General features: G+C 44.5%; 1 protein-coding gene across 1 annotated transcript; it reads left to right on the top strand.

The window, feature by feature from the left end:
- The first annotated feature begins 4,255 nt into the window (after nucleotides 1-4,255).
- On the top strand, nucleotides 4,256-12,408 carry spint2 (serine peptidase inhibitor, Kunitz type, 2). The gene is made up of 10 exons (XM_084466835.1): nucleotides 4,256-4,767; nucleotides 6,191-6,361; nucleotides 9,333-9,416; nucleotides 9,617-9,670; nucleotides 9,827-9,988; nucleotides 10,618-10,686; nucleotides 10,774-10,941; nucleotides 11,057-11,104; nucleotides 11,365-11,473; nucleotides 11,579-12,408. Exons 1-10 carry the CDS (start codon nucleotides 4,341-4,343, stop codon nucleotides 11,667-11,669), a joined length of 1,383 nt encoding a protein of 460 aa, XP_084322961.1. The 5' UTR covers nucleotides 4,256-4,340; the 3' UTR covers nucleotides 11,670-12,408.
- Nucleotides 12,409-17,500: the final 5,092 nt, after the last annotated feature.

Here is a 17,500-nt window from a genome sequence, read left to right as displayed (position 1 = left end):
ACACACACACACACACCTTGCTCAGTGACACTCTTCTAATCTCTTCTCATCTTCTCCCATCTACTCCCCTCTCTCCTCCCCTCTCCTCTCTTCTCCTGTATTCTCTACTCTCCCCTCTCTTTTGTCCCCTCACCTCTCCTCTCCTCTCTTCTCCTCAGCTCTCCCCTCTTTTCTCCTCTCCTCCTCCCTCTTCTCTCCTCTCCCCTCTCCCCTCCAGATGATCTACACTTAGGAGCATGTGTGAGGTCACAGATAAAGCAGGCCAATCACAGCCAGAAGAGAAGATGTGTCAAGTCCTGAAAGCTCACTAAGGAACGCTCACAACAAATTAATCACTCCTCTCCCTCCCCTCCCAGTGGAGATGGCAGGACATGCAGGGGCGGGTTCAGGAACACACTGTAGGGTATGTGTGTGTGTGTGTGTGTGTGTGTGTGTGTGTGTGTGTGTGTGTGTGTGTGTGTGTGTGTGTGTGTGTGGTATATTTTCCTGCTGATTAGGAGAGTTGTTGTGGTGAGGTACAGGTTAGTGGTTAGAGGTTAAGGTACAGAGGTCAGTGGTTAGATGTTAGGTTAGTTAGTTGTAGGAATTAGAGGATAGAGGTTAGAGGTTAATGGTAAGGTTAGGGGTAAACGGTTAGAGGTTAAGGGTAAGAGGTTAGGGGTTACAGGTTAGACACCAAGGGTAAAAGGGTTAGAGTTTAAGGGTTAGTGGTTACAGGTTAAGGACTAGAGGTCAGTGGTTAGATGTTAGTCACTGGGAATTAAAGGATAGAAGTTAGTTTACGGGTAAGATGCAAGGGTTAGAAGTTGGAGGTTATGGTTATTGGTTATGGGCTATGGGTTATTGGTTAGGAGTTAGTGGTTAGAGGTTAGAAGTTTGAGGTCAGGGTTAGGGGCTAGGGATTAGTGGTTAGAGTACAGGTCAATTCCAGGGTTAGATTAGGGTTAAAGTAATCTGGAATCCAGCAGTCCTACTATGTTATAGCAGAACTTCTGATCCAGCAGTCCTACTATGTTATAGCAGAACTTCTGATCCAGCAGTCCTACTATGTTATAGCAGAACTTCTGATCCAGCAGTCCTACTATGTTATAACAGAACTTCTGATCCAGCAGTCCTACTATGTTGTAACAGAACTTCTGATCCAGCAGTCCTACTATGTTATAGCAGAACTTTTGGTGGGAGACTGCACAACAACTGAAGAGTTATGCCTTGGGTCCTGTTTCATTACAAGATATTCTACTGTATAGAAACTAATTTGAAAAAATGGATGAGGCTTTCAGAACGGGATTTAATATGATTATTTCTTAAATGTATTATTTTAAGTAAACCTTGTTTACTAGTGCTGGTCTAAATGTTCAATGTTAAAGGCAATCACACGCTAACATATCCCTGATTTCAGCTAATTGATGGGTAGAGACACATATGAGGCAAAAGAAAGAGAAACGCCCTGTTCTCCCAGATCTGAGCACTCCTGACATCAGACTTTGGATATTAGCCTGAAGTCAGATTTTTGAGACTAGAGTTAAGGTGTTAAAAACGAGTGCTATTTTGTGTCCGTCAAGCTGGCAGGGCTGACTGTTTACCCACCAAACACATGTTGATAGTATACACACACACACACACACACACACACACACACACACACACACACACACACACACACACACACACACCTCTGTATGGATAACCCTGACCTCATCTAGTAGAACTGGTTCTATATGCAGACAGAAGAGTTTATAGAGTGAAAACATAAACATATTTTTTACAGATCATAACTTCCTCCTGCTTCTAGAAGAGCTGCTCTAACTCGGATGTCTGCTGCTGCCCCTTAGTGGGCAGCTGGAGCACAACCTTCACTTCCACTTAATTATACTTTATCTGGATCTGGGTAGGGAGGAGCAGGAAGAGGAGCAGGAGGAGGAAAATAAAGGGCAGAACTCCACCACAGACTCTCAACACACAGACTCTCAACGCCTTGAGCGATGAGAAAACTGTTCTTATTCTGACACTTTTTACCATAGAGACATTTTTATTGGATGCATTTCTGATTGGAAATTGTATAATTTTTGTTCATGTTATTTAGATTTTTGTACAGAGTAGAATACAACAGATTCCCTGAACCATTTTGACTTGGAAATCAAGAATCCAGTCAGACCAGTCCATCTCCTCCATTTGTTGACGATCCAATCAGTCTGTCTGATCCTACAGACAGGTCATAGTCCTTCCTTCCAGGAAGTCTAGAGGACAATGAGCTCTAGCGTCACATGGGATTAAACCACAATAACAACAACGATACATTAGACAAATTTTTATTGATAACACATGTGTGTGTGTGTGTGTGTGTGTGTGTGTGTGTGTGTGTGTGTGTATTTGTGTGTTTGTATGTGCAAGTGTGTAATGAGTGGTGTTGCAGGAGGTGGGGGAGGGAGAGTCAGACACAATGATACAGAGAGATACAGAGAGAGAGAGAGAGTGCGAGAGAGAGGAAGGAGAGAAAGAAATAGATATACAGAGAAAGAGCAAAACAACAGGAACACCACAGGAAACTTCAACAAAGCTGTAAATGACCTGAGAGACAAGGCAAGGAGGGTCTTTTGTGCCATTAAAAGAAACATCCAACTAGACAGCCCAATTAAGATCTGGCTCAAAATCGTGGACGCAGTTATAGAACCCACTGCGCTCTACGGCTGTGAGGCCTGGGGTCCACTCACCAACCAAGACTTTATAAAATGGGACAACATCAAATTGAATCTCTACACGCAGAATTCTGCAAATCTATCCTAAGAGTCAAAAGAAAAACATTAAATAATGCATGCAGAGCAGAATTAGGACAATATCCAATCATTATTAAAAACCAGAGGAGAGTGCTAAAATCGTATATATCCACCTTAAGGAAGTTTACAGCAACACACTCCACAACAAGGCCCTCAGCCACAGAGAGTTACATCCAGAAAAGATTCCCCTTAGCAGCTTATCCTGGGACTGTGTCCAACACAAAACAACCACCACATCAGGCAAAACCTAATTATAAGAAAACAGTAAGAAACCTATTTGGTGCATAGAAAATAATCCACCAAAATCTGAGTAAATTGGCATGCTACTTCTCCCTAAACAGAGAATAAACCGTTGCAGAATACCTGACCATCGTGAACAGTAACACAGCCTCGACATTGAGAACACTGCTGATGACTATGTCACCTACTTTACCCAGAAGGTGAAGGACATTAGCTCCACTTTTACCCCTGCCACCATCCTCCCTCCGCCCTCTCCTACCTCTGTTTTTACCCACTTTATCCCCCTCACCTCCGAAGAGGTCAACAGAATAGTTAAGTCTAACCATGCCACCACCTGCCCCCTTGACCCTATCCCTTCCTCTCTCCTCCAGGCCATCTCGAGCGACCTCCTGCCATTTCTCACCGCCCTCATCAATTCCTCCCTCACTTCAGGCATTGTTCCAGCATCTTTCAAGACTGACAGAATAAATCCTCTCCTCAAAAAACCAACCCTTGACACCACCGATATCCAGAACTACAGACCGATATCTCTTCTTTCATTCCTCTCTAAAACACTTGAACATGCCATCTCTAACCAACTATCCTCCTATCTCTCACATAACAACCTGCTTGACCCTCATCAGTCAGGCTTCAAGAAGGCACACTCCACTGAGACGGCTCTCCTTGCGGTGATTGAGTCCCTCCGTGCTGTCAGAGCCTCGTCCCTCTCATCGGTTCTCATTCTCCTTTTACTTTTTACTACTTTTAACTTTTATATATATATATATATATATATATATATATATATATATTAATTTCCCACTTTTGAATTTAATGAAATTGATATTGAGAGAGCGAGGGAGAGCGAGAGAGAGAAAGAGACAGACAGAGAGAGAGAGAGAGAGAGAGAGAGAGAGAGAGAGAGAGAGAGAGAGAGAGGAGAAAGAGCGCGAGCGAGAGAGTGAAATAGTTATAGTTACTAACCCAAAGGTGTGTGTGTGTGTGTGTGTGTGTGTGTGTGTGTGTGTGTGTGTGTGTGTGTGTGTGTGTGTGTGTGTGTGTGTGTGTGTGTGTGTGTGTGTGTGTGTGTGTGTGTGTGTGTGTGTGTGTGTGTGTGTGTGTGTGTGTGTGTGTGTGTGTGTGTGTGTGTGTGTGTGTGTGTGTGTGTGGGAGGGGCCAGAGCTCACCTTGAGAGTTCCGGTGAGGTGTTTTTTCATCAGACAACAAAAGGTTCCAAAACAAGGAAGTGTTTCAAACCAGAACTAGAACGCGATCATCAACAGTTATTTGAAGACCGAGTCTTACCGACGATTCAAAGTAGTTAACATCTGAAAGTATACCAAGACGATGGGTCTCCGTGGAGTTTGGGTGGTCATGGTTCTGGTTCTCTTCCAGTGTACCAGCAGTCAGGTGTGCGAATGGGATTGGAAAATGGACACGGCGCAGGGTCTCGACCCCCGATCCCTGGACGCCGGTGCACGCAAACTGTCTGTGCTCCGCGACGTGCGTGACATGGAGCACTGCCAGATGGCGTGCTGCGCTGAGACCGCCTGCCAGCTCGCAATGATCGGCACCCCGGCGGACGGATCTCCGGAGTGCCTGCTGGTCAGCTGCATGCAGGACGGCCGCGACGTGTGTCTCCTCCAGCCCAGCACACAGTTCAAGGTCTACCGCAAGAAGACACCGGCGGAGACGGAGCCGCAGAACTCCACCGAAACCCTCCCACTGTCACCCGACGCAAGGGCTCTGAGCGAGGAGAATTCCACCAATGCTGGTAAGGGTTAGTTAATACCGGCGAGGGTTGTTAATACTGGTATATATGTTTGGTCAGTACTGGTACAGTGTTGGTTAGTAGTAGGCCTATAGTATGGTAAGCACCAGTTAGGCTTAATTCATACTAGTGTAGGTTAATACTAGTGGGTTGGTACTGGTTAATACTAGCTAGGGATGGTTAGTAATAGTTAGGCTTAGGTAATACCAGTAGGGTGGATTAGTACAGGAATAAGGTCGGGTCTAGTCTAGGTTTAAGAGACAAAATGCAAGCTGCGTCACCATTGCTTTTGGACAATGCACACGATTAGGATGATTGATGGCTTCTGTGTTACTAACACTTGTTATCTTTTAAGTTGTGTAAGTAGTCTTTCTGGTCTCGGTGGAAAGCATTCAGCGTTGTGTTTGAGGGTTGGGGATAGTCTCATTGTGCACACAAGCTATGTCCTCCACGCCCCGCCACTCCAGGCCTCTCAGCTTTCATTTGTTGTGCTGCATAGTTTGAGGAAGATGTGGACAATCCGGTTTGGTAACTCCTAGGACTAAGGTATTGGGTAAGAGATGGTTAGTTTAGGTGTAGGTTTAGAGATGATTAAGTTTAGATGTTGGGTTAGAGATGGTTATTTTAGGCATTTGGTTAGACGTCGTTAGTGTAGGTATTAAGTTAGAGGGTTAGGGTTAGGTTAGGGTTAGTTTAGGTATCGTTTAGGTATTCATTAGAGGTGATTAGTTTAGGTATTTGGTTTGAGATGGTTAGGTTAGAGATGGTTAGTTTAGGTATTCGGTTAAAGGTGGTTAAGGTGTTTTTTAGAGATGGTTAAGTTGAAGTAAGCGTTCTGATAAGCAACATGATGTCTGTGTAGTTGCACCATTAGATGAGCACATTGAACAAAAAGTATGGGTTACCCACTTCCTGTTGGTTCACTCTACAATGGAAAGATGTAATTTTCTCCAGAAACTATGTAGCTCTCACACCCCGGTTTGACCTCTGACTGCTACACGAAATGGTGCTCTTCGTAGGGCGTCATCATTGTATAGTGCTGTCTGAAATTTGTTTGACGTCACGTTTCCGAAGGATAATTAGTGTCTGAATTCCCCTATACTTGTTCCCTAAATAGTGTACTATGTAGTGTCCACTACATAAGTTAAGTGAACACAGACTATTTTACAGAGATGATCTTGTAGATGTTTAGATCTAATACCACTTCATGATCTGGTTACCGTGTGAGATGTCTTCAACTTACCCACATTCTAACAAAATGTCCCCCTGACTGAGGATGTGGGCAGAGAGCAGGCGTAGGGATATTATCTCTGGTCACTGCAGGAGGCCAATGAAGATTGGTTGTACGTTGTCTTTCTCCTAGTAGATTTGGAAGTGTGTCTGTATCTGTAGTCACTCTCTCTCACTCTCTTTCTCTCTCTCTTAGATCAGTGCAGGAGGCCTATGAAGGTGGGTTTTTGCAAGGCCTCATTCCCACGGTTCTACTATGATGCGAACACCCAGAGCTGTCTGAGCTTCATCTACGGAGGCTGTGAAAGCAACGGAAACAACTTCAAGAGTCTGCAGGAGTGTGAGACCGCTTGCGCGGGGGTCACAGGTAACACACACACACTGATTCTGGAGGCGTTATGATGTTGTAGAAACAAGTCCAACATGGCTATATCGGATGGTATGCTTACACACCGGCGCAGTAGCTAAAGCAACAGTAGCTTTGTGCATACTGCCGTCAACTCTTGCATGAGTCCGAATTGGGTCCCATGGGTGGTTTTTTGGGTCTCCCCTAAAATGTCTCAAGTCGAATGAGCCATAGAGCGACTTGTAGCTCTACTTATTTCATTAATACACAGGATCAGATGTTATAATCCCTTGTGCCAAAATCCAAGGAAAACACATATTCAGAAGCCCCTGCCAAACCAACCTTATAAGCACGCTGGCCACTAAGCTACCAACCAAAGGTGAAAAACAAGAGACAAATGGCCCAACTAACGGCAGTAAATACAGAAGTATGCAGTAAGCAGCATTTCATCGGGGTTATCAAGTGGGCACCCTCTTTCACCAATGTTTTGTTAAGTTAGGCCCACGACACCTCCTGAGGGCTTAACAATGAAACCAGCGTCCTGGAGCATCTATACATAGATGTATGTTTGTGTAGATAGATTGATAGCTCTCTCTGGATAGATGTCTATCCAGAGAGAGAGATTTGCATGTTTATAAAGGAGAGAAGGAATGTCAAAGAGAATGTTTGTTGTGGTATGAAACCAGAACATTGATATGCAGGTGTTGCATGAGGATTAGGGTTGTGTCAGGGTGAGGGTTGGTTTCTGTGAGAGTAAGGTTTGTATGAGATTCAGGGCTGGCAGTGGATCCCACATGCGCATGTGTAGGCTGTCTGACCGGTTTAGTCAACAATGCATGATCACAAACAACACACACTCACCAGCGCGCACACACACACAGCAGCACACATACACAAGCACACACTAGCACTCACATACGCAACGCACATATGAAAGGTAAAATGGGTTGAAATTAATGAATTTCCACAACTCTACAACGGCCTAAAAGATACTGTTTTGGATCGCTTTTACATAAGTCAAATTAACTCCTCTTGATTCTCACAGCCAGTAAATGTCAGAGCCACCAGTCTATTGCTCTACCTAAATCCATGTTCAATCCAGTAATACACTGTAGACTAAACATTATTTTCACTTGGATCACCACGTTCTGTCTCCATTTAGTCCTCAGAAAGTAACGTATGGATCAATATTTACGTCAGCTAAGACTGTGTTCAATGTGAACTTAATGTCTGTTGTGGCTGTTTAACCAATAGGTCATATTCATTTACCATAACAAAGCAATAACAATGATTGTTGAAGAATGTTTTGTTCATAAGAATATGGTCTTCTACACCAAGAAGAGTAGATGTAGAACGAAAACACACATTCTATGTGTGTTTTTTTTTCATTATAATCATAATAAAATTAAAGATCAAATTCACCAGTATACTGTCTATTTATCTTAACTCTTTACATAATCCATCCTTCTCCAGACCCACCCTCTCCCAGACCATGAGTCTCCTCCCACAAACCAACATAGGCCTACCACTCACTGCGGAATTCCACATTTCTTGACTGGCTGGCCAGTGCATTTACATTTGCTGTATATGAAATAAATGAATGAATAAATGTCATAGGAGTGCTGTCTAATTAGTGTCCATGTTAATTTGTGTCAATATCTGTCCATGACTGTTAAGCAACTGTAGGTTCATTAAACACAAAGGGTTTATTTTATATATTTTATACATAAAAGAAAATAAATAATTTAGGCTGGGCCTAAGGCTATATCTGGACAGGCAGGCAATAGGCTTTTATATGCCTAAACAGTGTCTCGCTACTAAGATACCTTAGTAGTGTTACAGACTGTAACACTACTAAGGTATCTTACTTACTAGCTAACATTAGCCTAACATTAACGTTACCTTCACTGCCAGCTGAAACATGGAGGTGATTTTTGGTAGTTCATCCCTCTCCTGCTCGGCTTTAGCCTTTTTCTTCTCCTTCTGGGCACCACTTTCATATTTTCTTTCAATTTTTGCTGCCACTAGCTGCTACAGACAGACAGTGTCTGCTTTTTAAAAAAAAAAAAATTTTCAGTTTGTAACTTTAACTTTTTTTATTTTTGGCCGAGGAGGGGGGTAATTCAATTATGTTACAACATTTCTGTGATGACAAACAAAAAAAAAAATCGTAAATAAATAAAACGGCAAGTGGGCACTGGGCACAGTGTGGGGCTCTTCCCCGACGCCACTGTCTCCCACTCTTTTACAGCCCCTCCAAATGTTTACACAACCCCTCCCACTCTTATCATAACCCCTCCCACTCACTATAGAGCCCCTCACTCACTATACAGCCCCTCCCACTCACTATACAACCCCTCCCACTCACTATACAGCCCCTCCCATTCACTATACAGCCCTTCACTCACTATACAGCCCCTCCCATTCACTATACAGCCCCTCCCACTCACTATACAGCCCCTCCCACTCACTATATAGCCCCTCACTCACTATACAGCCCCTCCCACTCACTATACAGCCCCTCACTCACTATACAGCCCCTCCCACTCAGTCTACAGCTCCTCCCACTCACTATACAGCCCCTCCCACTCATTACACAACCCCTCCCACTCACTATACAGCCCCTCACTCAGTATACAGCCCCTCCCATTCACTATACAGCCCCTCCCACTCACTATACAGCCCCTCACTCAGTCCACAGCCCCTCCCACTCAGTCTACAGCCCCTCCCACTCACTATACAGCCCCTCCCATCCACTATACAGCCCCTCCCATCCACTATACAGCCCCTCCCACTCAATATACAGCCCCTCCCGCTCAGTTTACAGCCCCTCTCACTCATTACATGACCCCTCCCACTGGCTAAACACCCTATCCTATTCTTGACATAAACCCTCCCAGTCCTTCATTACCCTTCCCACTCACTCGTAACCCCTCCCACACCATCCATACGTGTGTGAGCTGTAATCATGGTGATGTCCTCCCTGTCCCAGGACCACTGGATCCCCTCCGACTTCGCTCCAACTCCATCTTCACCACCACCGCTCCATCTCCACCACCACCTGCAGAGGATCCCGGTAACCCATCTCGTCTCTAACATGATTCTGTTACTGTGACGATAACCAATCACAGACTGCACAAATGATAACATCCCACTCTCTCCATCTCTGTCTCTCTCTCTGCCACTGTGTCTCTCTCTCTTGCTCTCTCTATCTCTGTCTTTGTGTCTCTCTCGCTCTCTGTCTCTCTTTCTGTCTCTCTCTCTCTCTGTCTCCAGCTCCTCGTTCCTCCAATGTCTCTCTACCAGAGATATCTGAAGAGGATTTTGCACGTAGGTACCAACCGAAAAACAACTTATGATCTTATTGTTAAAATTACCATTGATTATTATTATTATTGCTGTGTGTGTGTGTGTGTGTGTGTGTGTTAGATTGATAGATAGATAGCAGACAATGATGTCATATCCTGTCCCAACCCTGACCTCCAGATCGCTGTGGTGCGGCGCCAGTGGTGGGACCCTGCCGGGCTGCTCTGCCTAGATTTTACTACAACAGCAACACACGCACCTGTGAATCATTCATCTACGGAGGTTGCAGGGGCAACAAGAACAACTACGGCAGCCAGGAGAACTGCATGGTCGCCTGCACAGGTAGGCCCTACCTCTCTCTCTCTCTCTCACAGGTAGGCCCTACCTCTCTCTCTCTCTCTCTCTCTCTCTCACAGGTAGGCCCTACCTCTCTCTCTCTCTCTCACAGGTAGGCCCTACCTCTCTCTCTCTCTCTCACAGGTAGGCCCTACCTCTCTCTCTCTCTCACAGGTAGGCCCTACCTCTCTCTCTCTCACACAGGTAGGCCCTACCTCTCTCTCTCTCTCTCACAGGTAGGCCCTACCTCTCTCTCTCACAGGTAGGCCCTACCTCTCTCTCACACACACACACACACACACACACACACACACACACACACACACACACACACACACACACACACACACACACACACACACACACACACACACACACACACACACACACACACACAGGCCCTACCTCTCTCTCTCTCACAGGTAGGCCCTACCTCAGTCTCACTCAATCACTCACTCACTCACTCTCACACACACACACACACACAGGTAGACCCTACCTCTCTCTCTCACAGGTAGACCCCTGCAGGGACTCTGTCTCTCTGTCTATTTGACTCTTTGTGTGTGTGTGTGTCTGTGAAGGGATGTGTTGTGGTATGTATAGTTAGTGTCCTGTGCTCTCTCATCCCATAATAGTCAAAGTGTTGCCGTCTCCCCGGAAATCTAAAGGCAAAATGATTGCAACGGAACCCCGGGACAACAAAGGTAGGCCTGGAGCGACCCCAAGAGGGGGCTGAGGGCACTGAACATAATGTTTCATTATCAGGGCTGACATTGACCTCTGACCTCCAGACCACTGCCTGGAGGGCCCGGAGCCGGGTCCGTGTCGCGCAGCCTTCCCCCGCTTCTTCTACCAGCCCAGCACCGGCTCTTGCCTCTCCTTCATCTACGGAGGTTGCCAGGGCAACAAGAACCGCTACGAGACACTGGATGACTGCATGTCCCAGTGTGACGGGCAAGGTACACATGACCTTTAGCCCTTGACCTCTGATGGCCTCTCACCCCCTTAACCGCTGACCCCCTGTCAACCCGGGCCCCGGTGACCTGTTAACTTTGACCTCTCTCTGGTGCGCAGGTCAGGATGCCCAGGGGAACGTTGACAAAAGAGACCGCTGGACTCCAGGTGGCAAATACCCTGATGTGTACCCTAGTATATATACCCTGTTGTCTACCCTGATGTGTACCCTGATGTGTAGAGATCTATCTCTACACATCTCATAATATTATGAAAGAAAAGTCTCATTCTTAACTTTACCCGAAGAATATAGCTCTACAATCACAAGAGCATCATGATACAATAAATTAACCTGAATATACCCTAATATCTCAGCCGTTATCTCCCACAATATCTGACCTTCTCTGTCTGTCTGCATGGTCTTCCAGCATTCTTCCTCGTTGGTACACTGGCGGTGATCTCTGTTCTCATTCTGATCGGTCTGATCATGATCACCCTCCACCGCTCTAAGGTCACACGCCGAACCACCACAGTCAGGTCAGTCACCCAATCACACACAGTGCCTCAAACACACAACTTACCCGGAACCAGTACCAATAGGACCCAACAGAACTTTGTACTGACCTGATCTCGTCTCCACAGCGATAAGGAGGAGCTGCTGCCCCAGCAGGGAGAGCTCTCATCCCTGGAGTCTCTGTCCGTCCCACAGAGCCCCAAGACGGGAAAGGTGTAATGCCAGGGCCCGGCTTCATGCTCGGCCCTGAGCTCAGATGGGCTCCTGTGATAGAAATGATCTGAACGGGTTCTGAGTTTTTTTTCTTAATTTGTGTGAAACTGTCAACATACTACTGTCACTGCTACTAGAACTACTACTACTCTGAAACAGGTCGGATCGCATGTACAATGTTTTAGGAGTCGATGTAAACCTGATGTGTAGCCTTCCTCTCGACCTGTCATGGAGGCGGTCGTTCTGCTTCACATGGGTTTAAACTCTAAGCCCACGTGTGTTTCTCAGGTACTATTTAGAATTAAAAGCTGTTAACTCGATCTTGGTATGACCTCTAACCCTAGCTTGCTGGCATGCCCGTATAGAACGAGCCAGAGAAAAACTAATTTATTCTGCGAAATGGAATCACTTTTCTGCAAACGCCTAAGAAGGAACTTTTTATTTTTTTATCTGTATTTCTTTTATCAGTTAGTCAGCCCTAGTTTCTCGGCTAGAGACCTGAAGGATGTTGCTATTTTAAAACTGTTTCTCATTGCATTTTACTAGAATCTTAATGTGTGATTTTTTTTTTTGTGAACAATCTGAATGTAAATGATTTGTCAGTGTTGTGGACCACTCTGATTCATATATACGATATTCTCACGTTTGAACAATCATCTCATACTCTCAAACGTGAAATTTTCTAATGCTTCCAACAGACAAATCATTAAATGTTTGCTGTGTCCCTGATTATTGTACTATTATTGTTATTGTACTGACCTCTGTATATTCTCTTCAATAAAAATGCACCTCTCTAAATCTCTGTGTCACCACCTGGGGGTTTCTTAGGTTAAGCTGGTCGGTCAGAGATCACCTTTAGCCGCCTGTAACTCTACCAGTGGCCAGCAGAGGGCAGTTGCTACCAGAGGTCCCTTTTATGAGAAGTCCCCATCATAAAAACCTACAATATATACACTCTTATAGTGTATTTAACTTGTTTCATTTCTGACAATCCCCATAATGCTATAACTACTTAATATCATACTTTGTCAAAATATAGCAGGGAACCTGGTAACCTTCAAATAGGATTTGATCACAAATTAATCTGATTAAATCTGCAAATGGAGAGTTCATTGGGGTGAAAACAGTATCACATCATCAAATTCTAGCCATAATCTGGGCCTGGGAGTTTAGACCTCCATGAATCAATCAGTTTTGGGTTCCTAGATCCAGGTTCAGATCGACTAATCAGACCGTGTTTCAGTATTTCACTAATGTGTAGGATCACCCTGATCCAGACATTTCAAGATGATCAGATCCTGATTATCAGTGCTGTCAGCCTGCATAGCTTCACTTACTGGAAGTAAAGTACCATAAAGAATATTGTAGAATACCGTTTTTCACAATTGTTTAAACACATTAATTGGAACATCAGACACAATGTGCACAACCTGAATCTTGTGTACTAACTGTTAAACCAATTATGCTGTACTCCAAGCACATTTTCTGCTTTAGACTCAGATTCCCATTCCAAACCACACATTTTTCACAACGCATCACACAATTCTCTATATCTTGCACACTCTTCCTGAATTCCATCTCTTGGTGTTCACACAGAACACACTGCCAATCACATTTCTAAACTCCAAAGGCTGTTGTGCAATTATCAATCTGCAATTTGCTATAGAAGGGTCACAGAAGGGTCACAGAAGAAAGACATAAGTACAGACATGGAGTAGTATCACTCTATGAGAATGTTGATAATGGTGATGATGATGAACATCGTTATTCTCAGTTATCATCATTATTTAGGATATTATCCATCATCTTATGGTGGAAATGTACTGGATATAAGTATTGACCCTAGTTAGGCGTGTATGTATGTATGTATATATTTATGTAGGTAAGTCTATGCATGTATATGCAAACACACTATGTTTGACATTTGTTTGTTACTCGTAAATGTGAGAAGGGGGGGCTTGATATAAGCTGAAGCTTCTGCCCTGGTTACGACCAATAAAAATGCATTCATTCGATCATTCATTCATTCAATCATTCATTCAGATGTTTTGTTTACAGTTTTGCCTATTTTCTGTTATCTCTTTCATTTCATCCTGTTTTCATAATGTTTGCTGTGATTTACAGTAGACTGCACATTTTGGGTACAAATACAGTATTTGTTGTTACTGTAAAGTATTGTGTGTTGTTTTCTATTTGAGTATATGTAAAAACATATGGTAATATTTTACATCCAACTGAACATGCAACAGCATAATACTGATACATACATTCATAGTGTTTTCCATTCATATATAGTGTTTTCCATTCTGCACAACAGTGTTCAATGGGTGCTTAGAAATGTCTACTCATATGATGTATGTGTTTGTCATTTGAAAAGAAAATACCATTTAGTGAAGAGTTAACACTGTTTTGAGGGCAAAGTGTGCTTTTGCAAGAGAAGTGTAGGATTTTGCATTTTGTGTGTGAGTTTTGAGATTTGTGCTTAGGGTTTTGGGAAAGTGAGGAAAGAGAGGTCTATCAGGAAATGTGTTTAAGCAATTGTGAAAAACTGTACTACACAAGACTATTAAACAAGGAGGTCATATCCTGTCCTAGCCCTGACCTTCAGATTGCTGTTGGGCGGAGCCAGAGGTGGGACCCTGCTGGGCGGCTCTGCCTAGTTGGTTCTAAACAGCAACTACCCCTCCCCCGCCCCCCCAAACACGCACACAATAATTTAAGCTGCACTGCATTCTATTTTATTTATTTTACTACTTAGTACCTGCACTGTCGAGGAGAGCTTGCAACACTTGAATTTCATTGCCATTAATGACTGCTGAATGCTGCATGTTTGTTTTGCATTTGACTAAATAAGGAATTTGAACTTCAACTTCAACATTAAGAGTAATTTCTTTAGAAGTTAGATGCTGTGTCACTGTCGTTGTACTGATCTGTGAATATTCTCTTCAATAAAAATGGACCTCTCTTAATCTCGGTATCACCTCGGTATCATCATCCTGGGGATTCTTAGTCTGGGCAGGTGGTTATTCAAACATGACCATATAGGATTATTTTGTGATCAAGGCTACATGATTTTGTGTTGATTGAGGTGTCCACTATCACCTCCCTTCTACTGGGACCAGGGTAATCGACTATCACCTCCCTTCTACTGGGACCAGAGTAATCCACTATCACCTCCCTTCTACTGGGACCAGGGTAATCCACTATCACCTCCCTTCTACTGGGACCAGGGTAATCCACTATCACCTCCCTTCTACTGAGACCAGGGTAATCCACTATCACCTCCCTTCTACTGGGACCAGGGTAATCCACTATCATCTCCCTTCTACTGAGATCAAGTAATCGACTCTAAATCCTCACTCTAGCTCCCCCCTACTCTAAACTAACTTCTGTCTTCTACTCTACTCTGATCTAATCTATACTCTACTCGGTTCTACTCTGCTCTAAACATCTCTGATCTAATCTATACTCTACTCTGAACAACTCTACTCTAAACGACTATACTTTGTTTACTCTACTCTACTCTAAACTATACTAGACTCTCCTCTAAACTAAATTATTCTGAATTACTGTCTGTTGAACTTTCAACAATGCTCTATTCTACTTTAAACTTCTCTGTTACTACTCTGCCCTGAACTACTTCTCGTTGCTCTATTTTACTCTAATCTTCTCTTTATTACTCTAAATTATACTCACCTCTAAAGTGCTCTTCTCTGAGCTATTCTCTACTCTAAACTAATGTACCCTACTCTTCTCTACTCCTAACTGCTCTACTCTAGTGTTGAGTCTTGTTAGAAACTCCAGCCAATGTCTGATTGTTCCTACAGAGAAAGACAGAGATAAAGTTTCAGCTAAATCTTTTTTTTTTCAACAAGTGTGTGTGTGTGTGTGTGTGTGTGTGTGTGTGTGTGTGTGTGTGTGTGTGTGTGTGTGCGTGTGTGTCTGTGAGTGTGTGTTACATGCTAAAGAAGTCAAGTTAGTGGTTGGATAGAAAACAGATGACCAGTTTACTTAACACACACACACACACGCACACACACACACACACACACACACACACACACACACACACACACACACACACACACACACACATTTTACCAGCTGTCACACAGTGAAAGATACTCAGCATTCCTCTGACATGACTTCATTTGAACAACCTCCTCCTCCTCTTTCTCCTCCTCCTCCCCCTCCTCTTTCTCCTCCTTTTTCCTCCCCCCTTCCTCCTCCTCTTTCTCCTTCTCCTCCTCTTTCACTCAGTTGTCTCAACTTTGTAATTCTATTGGACGGACAGGAAGTGGTCAAAACAGAGTGTGAAGTGGTTTCCTGTCCCCCACCTCCACTCTTGTTGTTCTGGTTGTGTAAACTAAACTGGCCATGTTCAGTTAATACTTCAGGACTGTTCTCACCTCCTCATCCTGTCTCCTGAGAGGGTGAGGGGAGGAGAGGGGGGAGGAAGGGGGTGAGGAGAGGATATTAAGAGAGGTGAAGAGCAGAGAGGAGGGGGGGAGAGGAGGAGAGGAGAGGAAGGGGTGAGTAAGACGTAGAACAGGGGGTGAGAAAAGGGGAACTATAGGGTGGGGGTGTTGACGTGGGGGAGAAACTGAAATGTGAGTGACCTTGTCTAAAATTGAAAGCAGTTGTGGAACTGTGTGTGTGTGTGTGTGTGTGTGTGTGTGTGTGTGTGTGTGTGTGTGTGTGTGTGTGTGTTGCAGATTTTTTCCCATGACATTAGTGGACTCTCTCTCTCCCACTATAAAAGGAGAGAGAGAGAGAGAGAGAAGTCACAGAGGGTAGAAGATCTCTGGATATGAGAATACCCTCCCCCCCCCCGACACACACACACACACACACACACACACACACACACACACACACACACACACACACACACACACACACACACACACACACCACACACACACACACGGGGCAATGTACCCTGAGGAGAGAGGCCTTGTTAGACAGACAAATATGTGTTTAGTAGTGACACTTGTCTGTCTGTCTGTCTGTCTGTCTGTCTGTCTGTCTGTCTGTCTGACTGTCTAATTGATTTTCCAGATGGGAAACCCTACACCTCGTTTCTAGGCAGCAGTCACACACACACACACACACACACACACACACACACACACACACACCATGGGTTTCCAAACAGCTTGGCTCCAACTGTATCTGGGTCACCATGGTTACCAGCACCACACTAATGACAGGGCCTGCCTTCGCCACAGCAGCCGGGGGGGGGGGGGGGGCTGTGACATGACTGGACAGGAGCCATCACACAGGTAGAACGCATCATCATCAACAGAAAGTAGGGGGGGGGGGGGGGTAAAAGGTTGGAAAAATGGTTTAGAGTTCGTTGTTTGTGTGTGTGTGTGTGTGTGTGTGTGTGTGTGTGTGTGTGTGTGTGTGTGTGTGTGTGCTGAGAGTAGCCATTATCTCTTTTCAGCTGTCATCCGGGAAGATTCTGGTCTTAGCATGACCAGAGGAATGTATACACACACGCACACACATCAGGATGAGACAAGAACAGAAATAAGTATACCCTGTTATGACAGACAGACAGACAGACAGACAGACAGACAGACATACATATAGACCAACTGATAGATTGACAGTTAAGAGTTTTGTCCAGTTGATATCACATCCTGAAACCTCCTCTATCTCTCTCCTACCTCCTGTCCTCTGTCCCCCTCTCTCCCTTCCCCTCTCCTCTCCCCTCCCCTCTCTCTTCTCCTCTCCATGTCTTGCAAACTACATCTAGGTCATCTACTTTTGTGCGAGTGTGTGTGTGTGTGTGTGTGTGTATGTGTGTGTGTGTGTGTGTGTGTGTGTGT

The sequence above is a fragment of the Micromesistius poutassou genome (assembly GCF_964030765.1).
Source record: "Micromesistius poutassou genome assembly, chromosome: 4".
NCBI lineage: Eukaryota > Metazoa > Chordata > Actinopteri > Gadiformes > Gadidae > Micromesistius > Micromesistius poutassou.
This window is presented reverse-complemented; position numbering and strand designations above follow the sequence as displayed.

What these genes read in the sequence shown, in the direction of transcription:
- spint2 (XM_084466835.1), top strand. Translation starts at nt 4,341, where the DNA reads ATGGGTCTCCGTGGAGTTTGGGTGGTCATGGTTCTGGTTCTCTTCCAG. An exon ending in GGAGAATTCCACCAATGCTG is followed by an intron (nt 4,768 to 6,190) that starts GTAAGGGTTAGT and finishes TCTCTCTCTTAG; the next exon opens with ATCAGTGCAGGAGGCCTATG. An exon ending in GTCCCAGTGTGACGGGCAAG is followed by an intron (nt 10,942 to 11,056) that starts GTACACATGACC and finishes TCTGGTGCGCAG; the next exon opens with GTCAGGATGCCCAGGGGAAC.